At 46.8% G+C, this 19,195-nt stretch overlaps 1 protein-coding gene across 1 annotated transcript; it reads right to left on the reverse strand.

Moving 5' to 3' along the window:
• Positions 1 to 448: 448 nt before the first annotated feature.
• Positions 449 to 3,977, reverse strand: Map10 (microtubule associated protein 10). Its single transcript, XM_052167083.1, has one exon. The coding sequence runs from the start codon at positions 3,944 to 3,946 to the stop codon at positions 1,274 to 1,276; it is 2,673 nt and encodes an 890-aa protein (XP_052023043.1). The 5' UTR covers positions 3,947 to 3,977; the 3' UTR covers positions 449 to 1,273.
• Between the last annotated feature and the right edge of the window lie 15,218 nt (positions 3,978 to 19,195).

Raw genomic sequence — 19,195 nt, forward strand, 5'->3', positions numbered from 1 at the left:
GACTATGTACTTGGAGTTTAAGTCTCTACAATCTGGAACTTCTCTTGTGCAACACATGTCCTTTATACCAGACTAACATGAACATCAAGATGACAGTTTGTGTCCCAAGAATGCCAGGCTCATTCCTACCATCACTTTTATTCACAATGACCCTCAAAGTGATACTCCTCATTATAAGTCTTAACCTACTATCACCATCACTCGGAACATGGCCACACAGCTATGTAATTGTTCACAGAGAAAGGGAAATCAGGGCTTTGCCTAACAGGTTCCAGAACATCAGCATCATTAAAAAGTCTAAGAGTTAAGAGTGTAACACAACTGTATAAAAATGCCTACAGATATCAGAACACAGAATCAAGTCTAAGGTCAAAGGAAGTCATTCAGAACTGATGACTAGGGCATATGAAACAAGCTCTCCCACATTAAAAATAAACACCAAACAACCTGAAAATATAAGTGTTTATTAAATACACATAAGTATTTAATCATAAATCAAACTCCTATTTGTGTAACTATAGGGGATAAAACCTCACTTTGTCCTCTCTAAACCCCTGAGAACAATTGGAAGGTGTTTATACGCATCGAAAGTAAAGCACTACCCAAACATGTCTCCATTAGGGAGCTTCCATGCTTCTTGTTAGTGTTAGTACTACGGCCTATGGTAGGTGTTTTAAATGCTAAGGCATTTGTTCAGCAACTTTATAAAAACCAAAGTAATATTGGTGTGTAAAACAGGACAGATTCTCTTATCAAAAACAAACAAACAAACAAACATAAGCTCAAATAAGTGTCCATCAAGTAAGAGAAAAGGGAGAGTAAAAAAAAGAACAGAATGTTATGAAAGTCTGTAAACCAAAAGCTCCTAGCAGCAGGGGTAGATCACAAATACACTTCTGCATTTCCAGCTCTAACACATGCATCTGTTACAAGATTTATTCCCATTAAGAATTGGTGCTAAGCTTATTAGCAAGCCCTTCTTTTTACAATGGTACATGAAATACCAACTTTAGAATAATCTTCACTTCAAGACAGATATAATCAGAGAGTATACACATTTAATCTTAAGCATTTTACAAAGGAATCACTCCTAAGCCTAACAGTGACTTCAGGGTATAATTAGCTCGAAGGGTAAGGCACTAAACATCAATGATAAGGTATTTACATTTCTTAAGAACTACCACATATGTACTAAGGTTATTTGTGAGTTATTACAACTCTTCAGTATCAGCACACAGCAGTAATAGAACTAGTTTTCGAAAGTAGCATACTTTCACACTGTGTATCCTGGAAGTTTATTTATTACTAACTCGCAGATGTCTCTGCACTGTTTGGAGATGCGCAGTGAACCAAGGCCATCTTCCTCTTCTTGGAAGTCAGCTGAGGCACTGTCATCTATGGCCTTGAGTTCTAGCTCAGACAAATTTGATGGCTCGTAAGAACTCACTTGAGATGTTCTTGGTGACTGGCTTTTCTCTGATATCTTGTGACCAGCTTCTACTTTAAGTTTAGTGGCGCTGTCCTGTCCTCTCCTCATGACCTTTGAACTACCCGGATCTGCCTGGTTTTCCTTTTCATTTGTCCACTGTGATGAAAAGTCACTGGTAGAGAGACTGGATGCTTCCTCCAGACTATCATGAATCTTCAATACACGAGATCTTTTATGAGAACACACTGGTGAGCCAGCAGAAAAGGGAGGGGTGAGCACAGAACTTGCTTCACTGCTGTTTTTCCTTGTGGACAGCCTTGCCTCACTTGACTTGCTTGCCGGTGAACCCTTCTGCACACGTGCAGCCCCTGTGCTGCTGTCCGGAGCCTGCAGACTTCTGCTGTTATTCTCAGTTGTGCAGAAATCTTCAGAATAGCAAGGGCTGGTAAACCCAACCCGATACTGTAGCTCTGAGATGCTCTCACATGAACTTTTTCTACTGGGTGGTCTATTTTCACTTAAATCAGCAGCGCTTGTGGCTTTGACTTGCCTACCATCTTTCCCCTCATCTATAGTTTTGTCAACAGTAGGATCCTGTTGGGAAAGCCCTGGGCTTTGGACTTCCTTTTTCCATTTTCCTCCAAAACTATTTGATAGAGATCTTTCAGGGATGACAGAGCCTGCAGGGCTCAAGGGTGCTTTCAGAGACGTGACTACGGATCTGTTTTCACTCTGGTCAGCTGTTTCTTTTTCCATAGCATGGCTTTGTTTCACTTCTTTAGTTGTACTTGACTCATCAAAGGCTGCGCTGATTTGCAGTGAAGTATCACTATCTTCAGCAAAAGGCCCATTAGAGTCTAAAGATTTATCCCCGGGCAGCTGAGGTGACAACTGGCTTTGTACTGCCAAGCTCCATAGTTTCCCATTAGAGTCTGCTGGCACATCTCCGGGCAGCTGCGGTGGCATCTGGCTTTCTGCTGCCAAGCTTGACGGCTTCCCTTTCCAGGACTGGATTCGGAACTTTGGCCCCACAGCTTGCATCTGTGACCTCCTGTACTGTTCTCTCTTTTCATGTACAACCAGCATGTTGGGGTTTGTCTGCTGTAGACGCAATCTTAGTGTATTTGTTAAGCCATAAAGCAGCCTCCCCTTGGTAACTTTTGGTGGGGGGCTACCACTGATCTTTGAATGTTTACCTTTAGGGTTCTTTTTAGACTGAGGATTCACGAATTTTTCCTTTTCTCGCACAGAAAGCTTGTTGCTCTTTGATTCTGACGGAGATGTGGACTTGGTGGAAGGGTCTGGTGCCTTGTGTTCACCTCTGTACAACCAGGCTAAATGGGGATGCACCTGGGTGGGATTTGCTACGGGCTGGTTACACAGCAAGGACAGTTCAATCAATAGAGCGTTCAATAGTGGAAGCTGTCTTATTGCATTGACTGTACTTTGCTCAATCTGAGGAGGACGCGGAGCTTCGTTAGCTTCTCCTGGACCCTGCGTCTGTGGAAGATTTAGAAGCACTGGAGGGCTCTCCTGCACTGCAGACCCTGTATGTTTCATTGGCCTTATGGGAGGATCTACAAGTTTTGTTTCCGGAAAAATGTCATCTAGATCCTCAGGGTCGTTTCTCTGAGGCTCAATAGTGATTTCAACCCTGGCAGAATGGGTCTTTTCCTGAGTCAGGTGGGTGTAATACAGAGGAGGAGGGCAAAATGTGTTGGTTTCAAAGTCCAGTTCTGTGACCTCCAGACTGACAGAACTAACAGTCCTCCCACTGGGAGTGGGTGAACATGGGGCAGAAGCCATGTCCCCAGAGCTAGCCTTACTGTGTAACATTGCTTCTTCCCAGGGCTTCTGGACAGCTGAGGCGTCTGAGTCCCCTGCAGACCAGCTGTTAGTATCCTTGGCATATGGCTCTGAGGCCTCCAAGCGGCGTGCATTTGAGACACACTGCAGACATCTGGCAGAGGTGTCTTTGGTGCATGGCTTCGAGGTCTCCTCAGTTCGTGGCTCTGACACCTCTGGGGCCTCGGAACCCATGATACACGCAGGGTTCAGCGGGCCTCGCGGCTGCGGAGCCCCTGGGGGGAAGCGTACCAGCTCGGTCAAGCAATAGAAGAGCGCCAATTCCCCAACGGGTTCGGCCTCCGAGCCTCGCAGGGTGAATACACCTCGCTGGCCCAGGGAGGGGACCAGCAGGATGTCACAAGCTCCCAAAAGGCTCGGCGCAGAGGTCCGGCCCGCGGGCAGTTGCAGCAGGGCCGCGCGCAGGCGCGGGCGCCGCAGGGCGGCGGGGCGCAGGCGCAGTAGGCAGGCCTTGCCGCGCCCGAAGCTGATGGCGCCGCGCTGGTGCTCCGGGCCGGGAGCGGCCGGCGGGAGGACTAGCAGCGGCGGGAAGTCCAGCAAGCGAAACGCCACAGCGGGGCTCGCGGCACACGGCGACAGCCCGGTCTCCAGCCGCACCCAGTCCACGAGCAGCTCCAGCGAGAAGAGCCGCCCAGCCGCCGTGGCCGCCATTGCTGTTGCCCCGGGCAACGCCCGCCAGCCCGCTCCGCCAGCCGGAAGCAGGAATGAGGGTCACGTGACCGGCTGCAGTCTCGCACTCGCGAGACTTGACTTCCTGCCCCGATTAGTGCTCCTGGGAACTCTTTTACCTTTGGGCTTTTGTCGGCCGCTGTGTAATGCTGAGGGATTCGATTGCCAAAACAGTACTCTCTTTTAAACTTTATATAAATAAATATAATTTATATTTTATATATTATCACTGCAGTGACATGTCATTAGGGATCATGTACCGGAAATAAAGAGGCCGCTCTGCCCATTCAGGCCTCAGAGCTTGCTGACCACTGCCCAAGGCAGCCTTCTTTGTGGTTGCTGTGCATCTGTCAGAGGCTGTAGCCTTTGTCACCAGCTCTTTCCTCTCTTTGTTCTCCCACACAATGATCACTAGCAGGCCACACTGCCCTCACTGGACTTCTTGAAGCCTTCCCAGGAGGTTTGACCTCAGCATCCACCGTGACCATGTTGCATCGCCCAGGTGTAGTAGATACACTCTAAGTGTATCAGGACAGTACACCCTAACACCGACCAGAGCCCCCATCTCCCACCCTGACATCCGGCCACCCTAGTGTGACTTCCGAAAGATTCTTGTTATGTTAGTTTACCCAAAATGTTCTACAGATGAGAACCCACTAGCTTTGGGCCTTTACTATATAATATGAGGGACTAACTAGGGACCAGGGAAGAGGAATCATAACATATCCTAAGGTATTGAAAATGATGGGGTCAGGGCTGGGGGTGCAGCTCAGTAGAAGAATGCTTGTTCGCTGTATACAACCTTCAGTACCACCACATCAGAGTGGAGGAAGTGATTGGTTCAATTTGCATTGGTACGTATGTCTGGGAGGAATGTGGGTGAAAGCAGTGTCTGCCACTGGAGATCTGTAGTGTGCAGGCTGCACACACAGGAAGTTAGCGTTTGCCCTCTTCGTGATTTCACATCTCAGGCCCAAGTTCAGAAGCTCCACAACTTCCAGAGTGTCTTGTAGATTCTCAGCCCAGTCTCATATATAAGATTTACTTGACCTAAGTCAGAGCTCACAAAGACAGGTGTTGGACTGCATTGTGGATGATTCTGAGGCAGACACAACCCTTGTGCTTATCACCCTTTGGTCACTGTCAGAATAGTATCTCAGTCACATGGATAGAGTAGAAAAATACACACGCAGTCATATAGTCCTGGCTCCCTCAGTTACACCATCAAGGGGAAGGAGGGAAGCAGGTAACCGATCATCAGCTGTGAAGTTCCACTCTCCACAGGCACCAAGATATGCTGGGTCCTTACCAGCTTCTCCTTGGTCTTAGTCCTCTTGGCAACCTCATCAATTAGCTGACTTAGCAGCAAGTGTTCAAGCTACAATAGACGTTTAGATCTTCCTGTCTTTAGAAAGGCAGCTAAGTGTAGAAAACTAACAGCATCCAGGTTAAAAAATATATATGGTTCAGGGCACAAAGGGACCATCAAACACTCAATGTCAGCAGAGAGGCAAATTCGGGGCCTCTCTGGAGGTGTATTCCATAGAATGTGCTACAATAGTAAACAGTTCGTTTTGTAAGAAAATCAGCCTGATATTTGTCTTTGAGGCAGCAGGGTCTCCTTTGCCATCCAGATTTGATCTTCTGACCCACCCATCACAGCCTCCAGCACTAGGATCTCAGGCATCAGTCACCATTCCTAGCTCCACCCAACCTGCAGAGGGGGGCTATATTTACAGGTCTGTGTGCCTCCACAACCCCATTTCAGGTAATGCTGGGAATGGAACCCAGAAGTTGCCGTGTGCTAGGCCCTGCTCACCCACCGAGTTACATCCTCAGCCAAAGTCTTCATTGTTGCATCTGTGAAGAAGCATGTGAAAATTCCTGGTGTCATTTTCTTTATGATTAGTGTATGCGTGTGTGTGTGTGTGTGTGTGTGTGTGTGTGTGTGTGTGTGTGTGATGACTTGTATGTCACTACATACTGACATACTTTTGATGACACGTCTGAAGGTCAGAGGATATCCTTTGGGGTCTTCTACCCTGTTGAGGTGTGTTCTTCTCTTGTTGATTAAACAATGCCACAGACTAGCTGACCTGTAGACTTCCAGGAGGTTCCCCTGTCTCCACTTTCCATCTCAACCTTAAAGAGAAGGAATCACACACAGAAACCCACCGCTTGGCGCTCTCTCTGAAGCATCTTGCCAGTCACCATGGTGTTATTTTCTGTACTTGTGTGAGTGCTCAAATATTTACAGGAAACAGTAGTATGTTTGTTTCCTGTCAACGCAAATGACTGAACATCACATACTGGAGGGAAGTGCTGTCAAAACTCACCAGGGCCTTTGTTGATTTTAATGGTGTGTTGCTGGGGGTAAGCTTTTATATTTTCGTGTGTGTGTGTGTGTGTGTGTGTGTGTGTATTCACATCTGTGTGTATGTACCTTTGTATGTATGTATGTGTGTGTAGTTCATGTGGGAAACAAGACCCTCACTCAGTAATAAGTTAGAGATTAGTGACGGCAAAGGGGAAAGGGGCCCAGTACAGAGAGAAGGAAGTGATGGATTTGCTCAGTTAACAGAATATAGTAGTTGACATTTTTTTTTTTTTTAGATCTTATGCATATGAGTGTTTTGCTTGCATGTATGTCTGTGCAAAAATTGTATGCCTGGTACCCATAGAGATTAGAAGAGGGCATCTGATTCTCTTGAACTAGGCTTACAGATGGTTGTGAGCCCTAGGAATGGAACCCCAGGATCTCTGTAAGAGCAACAAGTGTGTTTTCTTCTGAGCCATCTTTCTAGCCCCCACAGTCCCTGATCTCAAGAAATTCCTGCCATGCTATTCTCATGATTCAGTGCTCATCACAATCTAACATAGCTCCCTCCCCTAACTCCCCATCTCACGGTTGGCAGGATCTTCTCTTCATGGTTATTAAGTGCCACATACTCCACACTATTGGTTTTTTTTAAAGATTTATTTATTTATTATATGTAAGTACACTGTAGATGTCTTTAGACACTCCAGAAGAGGGAGTCAGATCTTGTTACAGATGGTTGTGAGCCACCATGTGTTTTCTGGGATTTGAACTCAGGACCTTCAGAAGAGCAGTCGGCGCTCTTAATCACTAAGTCATCTCTCCAGGCCTACTGCAGATTATCTTAAGACCAAAGCCTTGGGGGCTTGAGACCATCCCCCTTTTTCTCAAATAGCAGACAGCCCAAAACTTCCCATCTCTCAAGTGTTGTGAGGCAAGCAGGCACCTGAGAGGGGTTAAAGGGCCGCCTGCCTCCTGCTCATCTGAACTCTTTGATTGGCTGTAAGCCCACCCACTGAAAATGGACCAGAAAAACTTAATTCTTACCCCCAGAGGGAAGCTTTGCCAGTCAGTCTGTATCTCCTACTTTGTTCTGAGATGGGATATTCGCTGCTTCATAGGCCAGGCTGGCTGGTCTCCTCCCAGCAGGGGTGCGCTGCGATTGCACCTTGCTATTGAACCTAACTTTCACGTGTTCTGAGAGGCTTGTGCAGCAAGTGCTTCACCTACTGAGCAATCCTCTCATCAAACAGACATTTCCTTTCCCTGCAGGAGCTGTGAGGTTCTGGTCTATCCAATTGTGCTGACTGTCCCAGGTAGCCTCTTCCTAAAGGGTGTTTGTAAGTAGGTCGCATATAAATAGCAGGCATGCTATTTATAGATCTGAAAGGCCAAGCGTATCTGGAATTCTTGCTAATTTCTCAGTGCCAGCCACTTGAGGAAGTGGGGTGGTTATGGGTAAATATAGCAACAGGAGCCCCCTCTCCTGCTCTCCCCTCTGATGCACAGGCAGCCCTTTGATAATACTTCCCAAACTTCCCACCAACTATTTTAGGTTGATAGCTGCAATTTGCATTTAAAAGTTTATCCTCCCTTAAAAGTCTGCACGTGTGTATTGAGACTTATCCAGCTGGAACTTCAAACAGGAATTTGGCTCAGTCAGGCTTTACACACAGCAAAAAGTAAATGCTAAGCACTCAAGGATTTTAAATAACAATGGCATGAAACAATCCCTTTAGCGGTCTGAGACCCCCCCCCCCCTCCCGCCCTCCCTTGCCTTACCAGCTTCTATATGCCCCAGGCCGGTCCTGATTCCCATCCCACTTCCTGCAGGGATGGGAACTGGTGCGGGTGCTGTGGGACCCTCCACCTCGGCGCCCCTCCTCCACCCCTCCGCTCATCTCAGCTCTCTTCAAGGCTCTCCACCTGAAAGTGGTGTTTCTTCCCGGTTAACTGCCTCTCAAAGGGTTTTTCTGTCTTATTCTTATGAGCATGCCCTGGTTCTCCACAAGCCCTCTAGTATAACGTTTCCCCTCCCATTCTTCCTTAAGAGTATTTACAAGTTCCTGTGTGTGCAGGTGCACAGGAACATGTGGAGAGCAGCGGTCAGCCTCAGCACCATCCTCAGGAACATCATCAACCTTGAGACAGGGTCTCTCGATGCCCAAGGGCTCACCGCATGGTCTGAGACAAGAGTCATGCTGGGTAGCACAGGCTTGCTTCAGATGAACAGATCCTGCCTCAGAGTCCCAAGTGCTGGAGTTACAGGCACTGCCACGCCCAGCCTGTGGTTTGTCCCTTTGCTGTTTTTGCCTGTCTACAGCAGCTAACACATTTAGTGAACTAATGAAGAATGTAGTCTTTTGTGGGACTTGCTAGGTACACACAGTGAAGGACCAATGCATCAATGAAGGGGACTTAAAAAGAGAGAATGGGGGGTTAGAGAGTGTGGCACAGCGGTGTGGGGGAAGGGGGTGCATAGGAGGGCCTGTGCCCAGGTCCCCCTGAGGGACCACACACACACAGACATGGTATAGAATAGAGTTTATTCAGAGCAGAAGATGGGAGTTAGTGGTATAGTGGAGGTAGAGAGGGAGAGAGGGAGAGAGTAGAGAATAGAGAGTAGATAAGTAGAGAAGTGGAGGCCGGCCATGACCACGTGGAGAGAGGGGGGGAAGGGAGGAGAGCCCAAGAGGGGCTGAGAGGTGAGAGTGCCAAGAGGCAAGAGCTATGAGAGAGAGAGAGAGAGAGAGAGAGAGAGAGAGAGAGAGAGAGAGAGAGAAGGAGGGGTAAGTAGCCCCTTTGATAGTGGGCCAGGTCTATGGGGCGGGGCATACCTGGCTGTTGCCAGGTAAGTGTGGGGTGGAGTTAGACAGAATACCAACACACAGCACAGTAGTCCAGAAAATGCCCAACCTACACATTTGAAACATTTAAAAGGACTCTGTAATACCTTTCGATTTGGAAGTAGTTTGGTGCAGAACTGGATTTCATAGAAACCCACAGTACTTTCAAGAATGCATGGGCCTTTTCACAGAGGCCCTACTGAGTTCAGCTGACCTTCAGTTTCACAGTTATTTTGACAGAACCCAGGGCCCAGGGAGAAGGATTGAAGCAAACAGGGTAAACACCCCTCCTTGGCTTGTTTCTCTACATGCATGCTTCTGTACAGGATTTCTTTTCCATCAAATACTGACAGTGAACAGCTCTGAAGGTGTTTGGTGCCTGTGAGACAGCCAGAGGTGAGGCTGCGAAAGACCCCAGGCATCAGGAAACACTGCATCTTTGAAATTATGGTTCTTAGTAGAAGCCCCTGGGAAGGGAGCCCAGTCCACCCTGGTAAGAGCGCAAACCTGCTTGCTGTGGTCCTAGGTCCTTTACTAGGATCTTCCCTCCCTTTGAATCCTAGGTTCTGGTTTTTGTTTCCCACCTCCATCTGCATTGCTTAGTATTGTTAGTATTAACAGTGTGCCACAGTCTCTAAAGCCCCCTCCTCTCTTTTTAAGCCCCCTTCAATACTGGGCAGTACTGAGAGCCACCAGCAGAGCCATCATGCACAAGGTTGACTGTAAGCACATTTCCCAGGCCTTATGAGAAGGAACATACAAAACACCAAAAACAACTGACAAGATGTAGAGAGATGGGCGTGCTGATGAACTTCTGGTGGGAGTATGCAATGCTACCACCACTGTGGAGATGAATTGAGGTGGGGGTGGACTGAACTTTGTCCCTCAGAATGCACACATTGAAGCACAGGGGTATAAGGGAGTGGGAATTGGTGTGTGGGATTAGGACGTGCCTCTCATCCAACAGGACTGGTTTCAAAAGAGAAGAGTGGCTACAAAATTAGACACATAGATAATGGCTTCCCTAACCCCACCATGCTCAGCAATGCTGGTGCATCTCCCCATCACTGTGTTTCTCCCTATGGATGGGTCCCCCTTCCCCTCCATGCTCCTCCATGCTGGTGGGTCCCCCCCCCCACGACCCCCAGGCTGATGGGTCATCCTTACTCTTCCAGGCTCCTCCCTCTGCTCATCCGCCTCGTCTCTGTATCTCTTTAAGACACTCGCAGCTTATTTTTCTGGCTACTTAAGATACTTTTACATAACCATTAATTTTCATTTGTTTCTGAATGAACCTCCCTCCTCTCAAAAAAACAAACAACAACAACAAAAAAAAAACATGTAAGGATCCACAAACACCTCTTCTGTGAAGTATTCCATTTTCTCACACCATTAGAAGTCTTCCCATTCTCACCTTGAAGTCATACTGCTCATGAATATTCTTGTATAAGATGTTTTTATTTTTTACTTCCTGATTGTCCCTAGGGAAAGTTGTATTGTATGACCTACCTTTAAGCACTTTACCCCCCAATAGTGTACATGTTCTGACTAAAAATGTTTACTGTAAATGCAGGTTGCAATTTAGATCTCTCTTTCTTTTTTACATTTATTTATTTATTATACATAAGTACTCTGTAGCTGTCTCCAGACACTCTAGAAGAGGGCGTCAGATCTCATTTTGGGTGGTTGTGAGCCACCATGTGGTTACTGGGCTTTGAACTCAGGGCCTTCGGAAGAGCAACCAGTGCTCTAAACTGCTGAGCCATCTCTCCAACCCGCAATTTAGATCTCTCAAGGCTGTTTTTTTCAGATGCCATCTTGCTGACTTCTTAAACTTTACGGTACACGAATCAGGAATTCAGAAGATTTGTTCCAAGCTGATAGGTGAGGGGTGACACAGAACCTTTGTCATTTCCATTTCCAGGCTTCCTCTTTATTTTGTTGCTACGTTATTTTTTTTTTTCTTTTTGGCAGACTCACTGTGTATTCCAAGCTAGATATACACACACTGTCCTCCAGCCTGAGACTTGCCAACGCTGGCATGACAGCTCTGTGCCACCACAATGACAGGTCTGTGCCACCACAATTTCTCTCTTCCCTGTCTCTACTATCTCTAATAAAGATCACACTGGATTCCTAATAAGAGCCAGGAGGTTAGAGTGTCCAAGCTGTTGTTTCTCATACCTTGCAGACCCCATACGCTGAACTGACCTGGAGACTGCACCAAACGGTGGCTTTAGCAGCTTCAGTGTGTTTCATATTTAAGTGACAGTCAATGCAGAAACCATTTAAGCTGTGCAGCTGGATGAATAGTGAAGGTATTGAAAAGGTCAAGTTTAACCAGGTAAAGTGAATGTATTTGCATAAACTCGGGAGTTGTAAACCCCTATGAAAAACTTCAGGCTTTAGAACTGTCCTCTTTAGATTCCCTGTGTTGTTTTGTCTGTGGTCATGTCCTGTTTTCCAGGAACTGCATTTCTGATTTCTGACTCATGCAGTAACATGCTTAGTGTGACTGTATAGTTTGTCGCCTCCCAACTGAGATGAGGTCAGGTGCCATCTCTGTTCTGAGTGCTGGAGTGGAAGAAACACGGCAGGCGGTCCTGGGAAGAAGCCACACAGGAGTGTGTCTGCAAGTCCAGAGTCTCAGCACACTAAGGAAAGGAAGGCGAATGTTACCATCCCACAGTGCACATGGTCCCCTCAGCACTCACAGGCTGGAATATCACTTTCCAGGTGTTGTATATTCCAGAGTCCTTAGAGACAAATTCTAGTTCTCTGTTCAGAGCTCTGCGACCAAGAAGCAGACATCCTGTCTGCAGTCCTCAGAGAGCCAAAACAGATAGTAATTTCCAACTTCCTTGTAGCATTTTCTCTTCTGTTAAGTAAAATTGCAGCTAAGTATTATGCCATGTTAGCCTAGGACACACAACTCCTGGGAGACCAGAGTTGTTTGGTAGAACGATTCAGAAGAGGCCCAGGGTGTAGGTTCTGCCTGGGGCAGAGCTGACCCTCAAGTTCTTATGCTCCAGGGTCCACCCTGGCCACAGTGACTCACTAGATCATCTTACTTCACACAGATGATGTGAAAACCAACTGCTAAATGGTGGAAAGATTAAGTTCCCTGGGAACGGATGGATGGTAAAAACATCAGTGATTAATGTTACAGCAATTAGGGTGATGTGCTTCTGCCAGTGAAAATCATAGACCTGGTAAATATTAAATAGTTAAATACTACCAACGAGTTAATGAGCAAATAGAGGATTCACCCTTGAAATTCCCCAACAGACCACCTTATGGTTTTCAGTACTGGAAGGGATTACAGACACCTTTGCTGTTATTTAATTGTGGCTGCTGTCACAATGCCTAGTCAGCAAAATTTCTGAGTGCCATGGGGGGATGTATGGAACATTTCTAGCTGTCTTACTAAAGACAGCTTTCTTGTTAGGCTTTTTGTTTTGTTTTCTTTTGTTTACCATTATTGTGTGAGTATAGTGCACGCATTCCATAGCACCCTGCAGGTCAGAGAGTGAATTTGAGCATGATTTCTGGGAACCGAACATAGGTGAGTGCTTCTAACCTCTGAGCCATCTGGCTGCCTTGACTCCTTTTTGGGGTTCACACAGGGTGACAAGTGAACGAGCCTTCCTAGAGCCCACTGACCTTTGCTTATCAGTTCGAGGTTCCCACTGACATTCCAAGAAGGTAATGCCAAGCCCTACCATCTAGACACAGAAGCAAGATGATTGGCTACCCAGGCAAAGCAGAGAGGAGCTGTGCAGCAGGACGTGAGAACTCTCGGTAGAGGTGCATGCCAAGAAATCCTGGAGAGTCATTCCCCAAAGACCCTGGTTGAGCACTCACAGGAGTCTCTGAGTGGGGAAATGGGCTGTGTCTCTCATGGTGGCCACCATAGTGTTTGCCAGTAGTAGCTAGGGAAGGGCACCCTGGAGCAGCTGCAAAGCACCAGATGGAAGCTGTTGGGGGTACAGAGGTTCGAAACTTATCTCATCCCTGGCTGTAAAGCCCAAGTCTAAATCCAGACCCCCCTCTACTAATGGGATGCCTTTCTGACCTTCCGTTTTTCACCTACAGTACCAGAGAAATAATATCCATAAAAGAACAATAATGGATTTGATTCACATATTAGAACAAATGGCAGGGCACCCACAAGAGACCAAAAAGTGATTGCACTCAAGTCTAGCCCACTAAACCAAGAAGTTTATCGGGGTTACTTAGAGAAACATGGTGACTCAAAGTAATGGTTACAGACCATGAGTATTGTAATCTTCAAGACCTTCCTGAGAGTTGACTGATTTTCTTCTAGAGCCTTGATGGAGCGCTTCCCTTGACAGGCAGTGGTCGCACAACTCTGATATGAGCACTGGCCAGTGAGTAAGGGAGGGGCTTCAGAAACTTTCAGTGAGAAAGCAATGCTCCAAAGGCCACTGTTGGAAAATGTCTCTTGCTCAGCTGTGCCCAAGGGAGTCTGCTTGGCGTCATCTGTGAGTGGGACAGTGGAGTCGAGTCTGGCTGCTGGGGAAGCGGCAGGGTTGTGCAGCCTGTCAGGAACATTCTCACGCCTGGGCAGCTAGAAAGCACACGGGGCCTCAGGGTCAGGCCAGCCCTGCCGTCGGCCTTCCAGGAGCAGATGCTGCCTGGGGTGAGGGGCCAGCTGCTGATCAGAGACCAGTTCCTGTGAGGGAGCAGCAGCAGGCAGAGTGTAGAACCAGGAATCATCAGCTTGGTGGGAAGCACCAGCGTGACATGCCCATCAGTGTCCCCCAGCTGGCCACCATGATCACCAGGTGTCAATTCCCCAGGAGGGCTGTGGGCCTCGAGCCAGGCGGCTTCCGAGATGTGGCAGGCAGATTCTAAGCAAGTTGGCTGGGACTGAGGCTATCAATCCATCCTTAGAGGAGGATCTGGATGGCTCACTTCCTGTCTACTACAGTCATCGTGGGAGGAAGCAGATAAGGGAGAGGAAGCCCTCAGAGAGGCCATAACTAAGCTGCAGAGGGGACATCTCTTTGTCTATTTAGCAACCAGACTAAGATCACACTTGGGTTCTGGTGTCATCATTTCTTTATATATATATATTTCTTTGACAATCTGATGCATGTATATAATATATCCCGTTCGGTTTTACCTCCTCCTACAATCCCCTCCTAGTTTCATGTGTTTGTGCTCGCGCACAAACCAATTTTGTGTGTCCTTCCTCAGGTACCTCCGTTTTTGTTTGTTTGGTTGGTTCATTTGGTTTGGTTTTTTCGAGACAGGGTTCCTCTGTATAGCCCTGGCTGTCCTGCTCCCATCTTCTTTTTAACCTTGAAACTCATCAGCTAGGGTAGGCTGGTTGGGGATGTGTCAGGTTCTACTTCACTGCTACAGGATTACAAACACTTAAAAAAAAAAAAAAAAACAACTCAACAGGTTCTAGATCAAACTCAGGTCCTCAGGCGTGCAAGGCAAGCTCTCTAAGGACTGAGCCATCCCCACAGCTCCACCCTGGCCCTCTTGAATCCACCAAATACTCAGGGTTGAGGTGACCACCCTGTCTATGATTCTGAGCAAAGGGACATGAATATTCACAAAGGGGCCGGCAGGAAACAGGCACCTGTTGGAAAACACAGCTCCTCCTCCCAGAGCTGCTGTCCAAAGGACTCAACACTGTATCATACAAACAAGTGGAAGGGATTCTAGCATTGAGCTCCAAGGATGAAAATGTAGCCTTCAGATGAAAGATAAATCAACACAGTGTCTCAAGTGAACTGCTTGGCTGCCTCACAAAAGATGAGTCCAGCTAGTGTAACCTAAAGTGGTCACACAAAGTATCAAACTAGGTATATGGTTACAACAAAAAACAGAAGGAGAAGCGTATTAATGAGGTAGGTACTAGAAGAGTCCACATGAGACAGCTCCATGGCAGGAGCTTAGTGTGGCACTAATGCTGTTGACAGCTCCATCACCTACCAGCATGACTCTGGCACAGATGCTATGCAGTCATTGTTCTTTAAGTTGGCATGCCACCCTGGGCCGTCAGATAGATCACTTAATTCTGCTACAATGTTTTCCTGGTCAACCCAGTGTGAAACGTTTAATTATGCATTGCACTGCTGCCTGGCAACCCATTAGGTCAAAGTCATGGCTTGTATACAAAGTCTGTTCTGTTCTCTCCTCTGCCCATAGATATAGCAGGAGTTGATTCCCTTCTTGCCCGTTGTTCTAGGCTCATTTCTGTTGCTGTGACAAATACTCTGACCAAAATCAACAGTGGGGGAGAAGGTTGGTTACTTGTAATTCTAGGTCACAGTCTATTCCACATTACACACGGCATTACCTCTGACCAAGGATTCACTCTCCACGGCCTTCGAAATGTGTCAGGGACCATTGAGGATGCTAATTGCTGGGCTGCTCACAGGCTGGCTTACAATCAACTCATTTTCTTAAACAGCTACCTGCTTAGAGAATGGTGCTGCCCATAGAAGGCTGCTACTTCCTATACCAGTTAACAGTCAAGACAACCCCACCCCAGACATGGCCTCAACAATCCAAGCTAGGCAATTGCTCAACTGAGATTCTCTTTTCAGATAATTCTAGGTTGTATCAAATCCACAGTTTAAGCTAACCATGACACTAATACACTTTTGTTTGTTTCTTTCTTTTTGACTGTCCTCTACCTCCTGAGCAGGGGCCAGCAACCAAGTGCTGGCTCTCCCCCTCTCAGGCAGCCATCACTGGTCTAGACTTGGCCCCTTGAAACACTCATTTCCTCTGTCCATATGGTTGGGCAAATGACCTGGGTTCCTTTAGGTGATCCCATCCCCTGTGCTGTAGTTTGGATCTCAATATCTCTCCAGTGCCTTGGGTCAAAGACTTGGTCCTCAGGAGCTACTGGGAGGTAAAGGGGTCTTTGAAGGGTGGGGTTGAGTGGACAGAGGGTATGTCTTTGGGGTGTGCCTCAGGAGACTTAGGCCATTCCCTCCCCATTTGCTCTGTCTCTCACTTGCTTCCCAACGAGGGGAGTGGTTCTGGCCCTGCAGCCTCCCTTGTTCTCCCTTTATAAACTACTGCATCGCATCAGGTCTGTAGTGTGGGGACCTCAGAACCTGGAGAACTGGGAAGCAGAACAGACTTTTCTCAGATTTTTTGACTCCCACCTATGACCCCAGTTCTCAGGGTAGAGACAGAAGGATCAGGAGTTCAAGGACACCCTTACTTTGATAGTGAGTTCAAGGCCATCTTGGGGTTCATGAGATCCTGTCTTTAAAAAGCAAATAACAAAAGAACCCCCCCCCCCAGCTCTTCTCTTGGTAAAGGAGTTGTCTTGGGTCTTGTTATTGCATTGCAAAGCTACAGGCCCACATTGTACACACAGTACTGACAGGACAAGGCTCTTCTGCCCTCTGTGCATGCTCATCAGGCTGTGCTCCCCTCTCACAAGGAACTCTTTCCTGCTGAAGGAAGGACAGGAAGGAAGGAAGGAAGGAAGGAAGGAAGGAAGGAAGGAAGGAAGGAAGGAAGGAAGGAAGGAAGGAAGCCTGTGACAGCCCACACACCTCAGGCAATGCACCTGTGGGGTACAGTCTCTGAGACTCAAGTGCTGTTCCCCGGAATCTATCTGCTTCTTGGCCCCTTGTGAAGGACTGTCTCCATTTCAGAAGGGGTGAGGAGAGACCCCTGGGCATGTGCAGTTAGATGGTTCTCAGAAATTCACTTCCTTGGGTTGTAAAGTTATTTGCAATCAGGTTTAGAGCCTCCCCCCAATGTCCCCCCTCCCACATACATATAATTCTAAGAGCAAAAGGGCAAAGTTAAATGTCTTCATGTGATAATTTTTGGATTTTTAAAAGAAGGTCTCATGCCCTGTGGTAGGGGTGGGGAGACTTTCCAAGAATACAGCACAGGGTTAAGACAGGGTTGTACCAGAATGGCAGGAAATTAACATTTTGGTTACTTTCCTGCAGCTAAAACCTTGAAGCCAATTTGGGGCATTCTAAGCACAAAGTGACTTTAACATTAACCTTAAATTGAAGTTAACTTATTTGTAGCTGTAAGATATTTCAAAGCATGATATTTTATAGAAGTAGAAGCTATTCACCCCACTGACCTTGGCCACATTGTAGCTTGAGGATACATCTAGCAGGACACTGTAGCAATGACAACCTGGAGTTAGACAGCAGCTGTGCTGTGGTCCTGTTCCTCCTATGACTGTGGTTGAGTGAGCTGGACTTTCTTAAGTAGGTTACCTCAGACCAGTGTGTGTGTGTGTGTGTGTGTGTGTGTGTGTGTGTGTGTGTGTGTGAATGTGTCTGTCTGCCTGTCTCTGTGTCTGTCTGTGTCTGTGGTATGTGTATAGTGTGGCAGTTCAGACAACCCACTGGATCAAGGAAGCAGGATACTAACTCATCTAAGGATGGTGAGTCTCCCTGACAGTTTAGTGGGTGTCCAGCCCTACAAAGCACGGTAAACTTTAAATGGTCCACAGTGAACCTAACTCACAATCACTGACACAATCTCATTAAGATTCTGAGGTTCAGATATTTAGAGGTCATTGTTTTCAACATACGACAATGTTTTCTTCTTTTGTAGACGCAAGACACTGCACTGGGGTCCTTGATGTTTAAGAAATAACTGGTGCCCATACCTGAGTCATGTGCATGCCATTTATGAAGTGCACTTGGATATTTCACCAATTGCTTTCATTAGTGGGATGGTTCTGGACCTGTGGGTGTCCATAGTCGTAAGAACATACTGTGCTCCAAAATGGATGGAACTGATCATTTACCCCAATGAGGTTTCCTTCCATAAAATATAATTCTGCAGCCAAGAGATTAGTATTTTTCAGTGATGCAGTCAATGTTGATTTTTTTGTTTTTTATTACATTTGTTCATATGTGTGTATGCATGTGAGTATGCATGCATGTGTATATATGTATGTATGTATGTACGTACATGTGAGTGTGGAGGTCAAAGGACAACTTGTACAAGTCAGTCCTCTCCTTGTACCATGTGGGTCCCCGGGAATTGAAGTGTCACCAGCCTTGTCAGCAAGTGTTCTTGTACCACTGAGTCCATCAGTGTGGGAATTTTTCAAATGGCACGTTACATTTGAGAATTGTTTCATCTTCTCCCTTGCAAGTCTGGGCCCTGGAACGTCTTGTGAGTTGAAGAACCTAAAAGGTAGCCTCCAAGTGACAAAGATTACTGTTCAGGTAAATGCAGGCTTAAAGGAGCAACACATGATTTCTGTGACCTCAGTCGGCTCTGATGACCGACTGAACCCCATAACTAACTGTGTTCATGGCCCACTTTGACATATCTACTGCCTGTCTTGTGGTGATGGAGACCCCGGCATAAAACACCACTTTGAAAAAAATGAGGTTCACCAGCCCAAACACCCAATAAACTCCAGATGACGGCATAAAGATCTCAACATAACTATAAAAACATGAACTTTCTGATTATGTGAAATTTTTGGAAATGTTTAAAGAGTACAACTACAACTGAGGAAAAACAGAGAAATAAAAATTCTCTAAAGAGGCTCTAAATATGTGGTTTTATATCGCATGCAAGCTGCTTGATCTCACCAGTAATTAAAGAGCTAGCCATTAACATGAGGTCATGTTTTCTCTGTAAATGGCCAATTAAAATAAATTACCCAAAGTGGGTAAGGAAAGGAGCAAGCCCACCTTGAACACACGCATTTCAGGCGAGGTTCTTGGCTCACAGTTGACTTTGCTTAGGCACGCATGCCCAGGGTAGGGTTGTGAGTCTGCTTGTGAGTCAGGTATGTTACAGCTAAGATTACACCCAAACAAAACCACTTAGACTCTGCACAGAGACAAGTGCATTCTTGCCAGTGTTTTTAATGAACGTAGCACCTTCTGCTCAGTGCTTCCGTGTGGCTGGTTGCACCCCAAAGCTCTGCATTTGCTGGTGTGTGGGTTGGGGCATGGGTGAGGGTGCGCAGGGGTGCACGTGTGTACACATTGAGAGGACAATGTACAGTGTCAGTTTCAGGAATGCTCTCTGCCTCCTTTGAGGTGAGGTCTCTCTTTGACCTGG

This window comes from Apodemus sylvaticus, chromosome 21, assembly GCF_947179515.1.
Source record: "Apodemus sylvaticus chromosome 21, mApoSyl1.1, whole genome shotgun sequence".
NCBI lineage: Eukaryota > Metazoa > Chordata > Mammalia > Rodentia > Muridae > Apodemus > Apodemus sylvaticus.

Bases quoted from the DNA above. Each gene is read 5' to 3' on its own strand.
- Map10 (XM_052167083.1), bottom strand. From the start codon at position 3,946: ATGGCGGCCACGGCGGCTGGGCGGCTCTTCTCGCTGGAGCTGCTCGTG.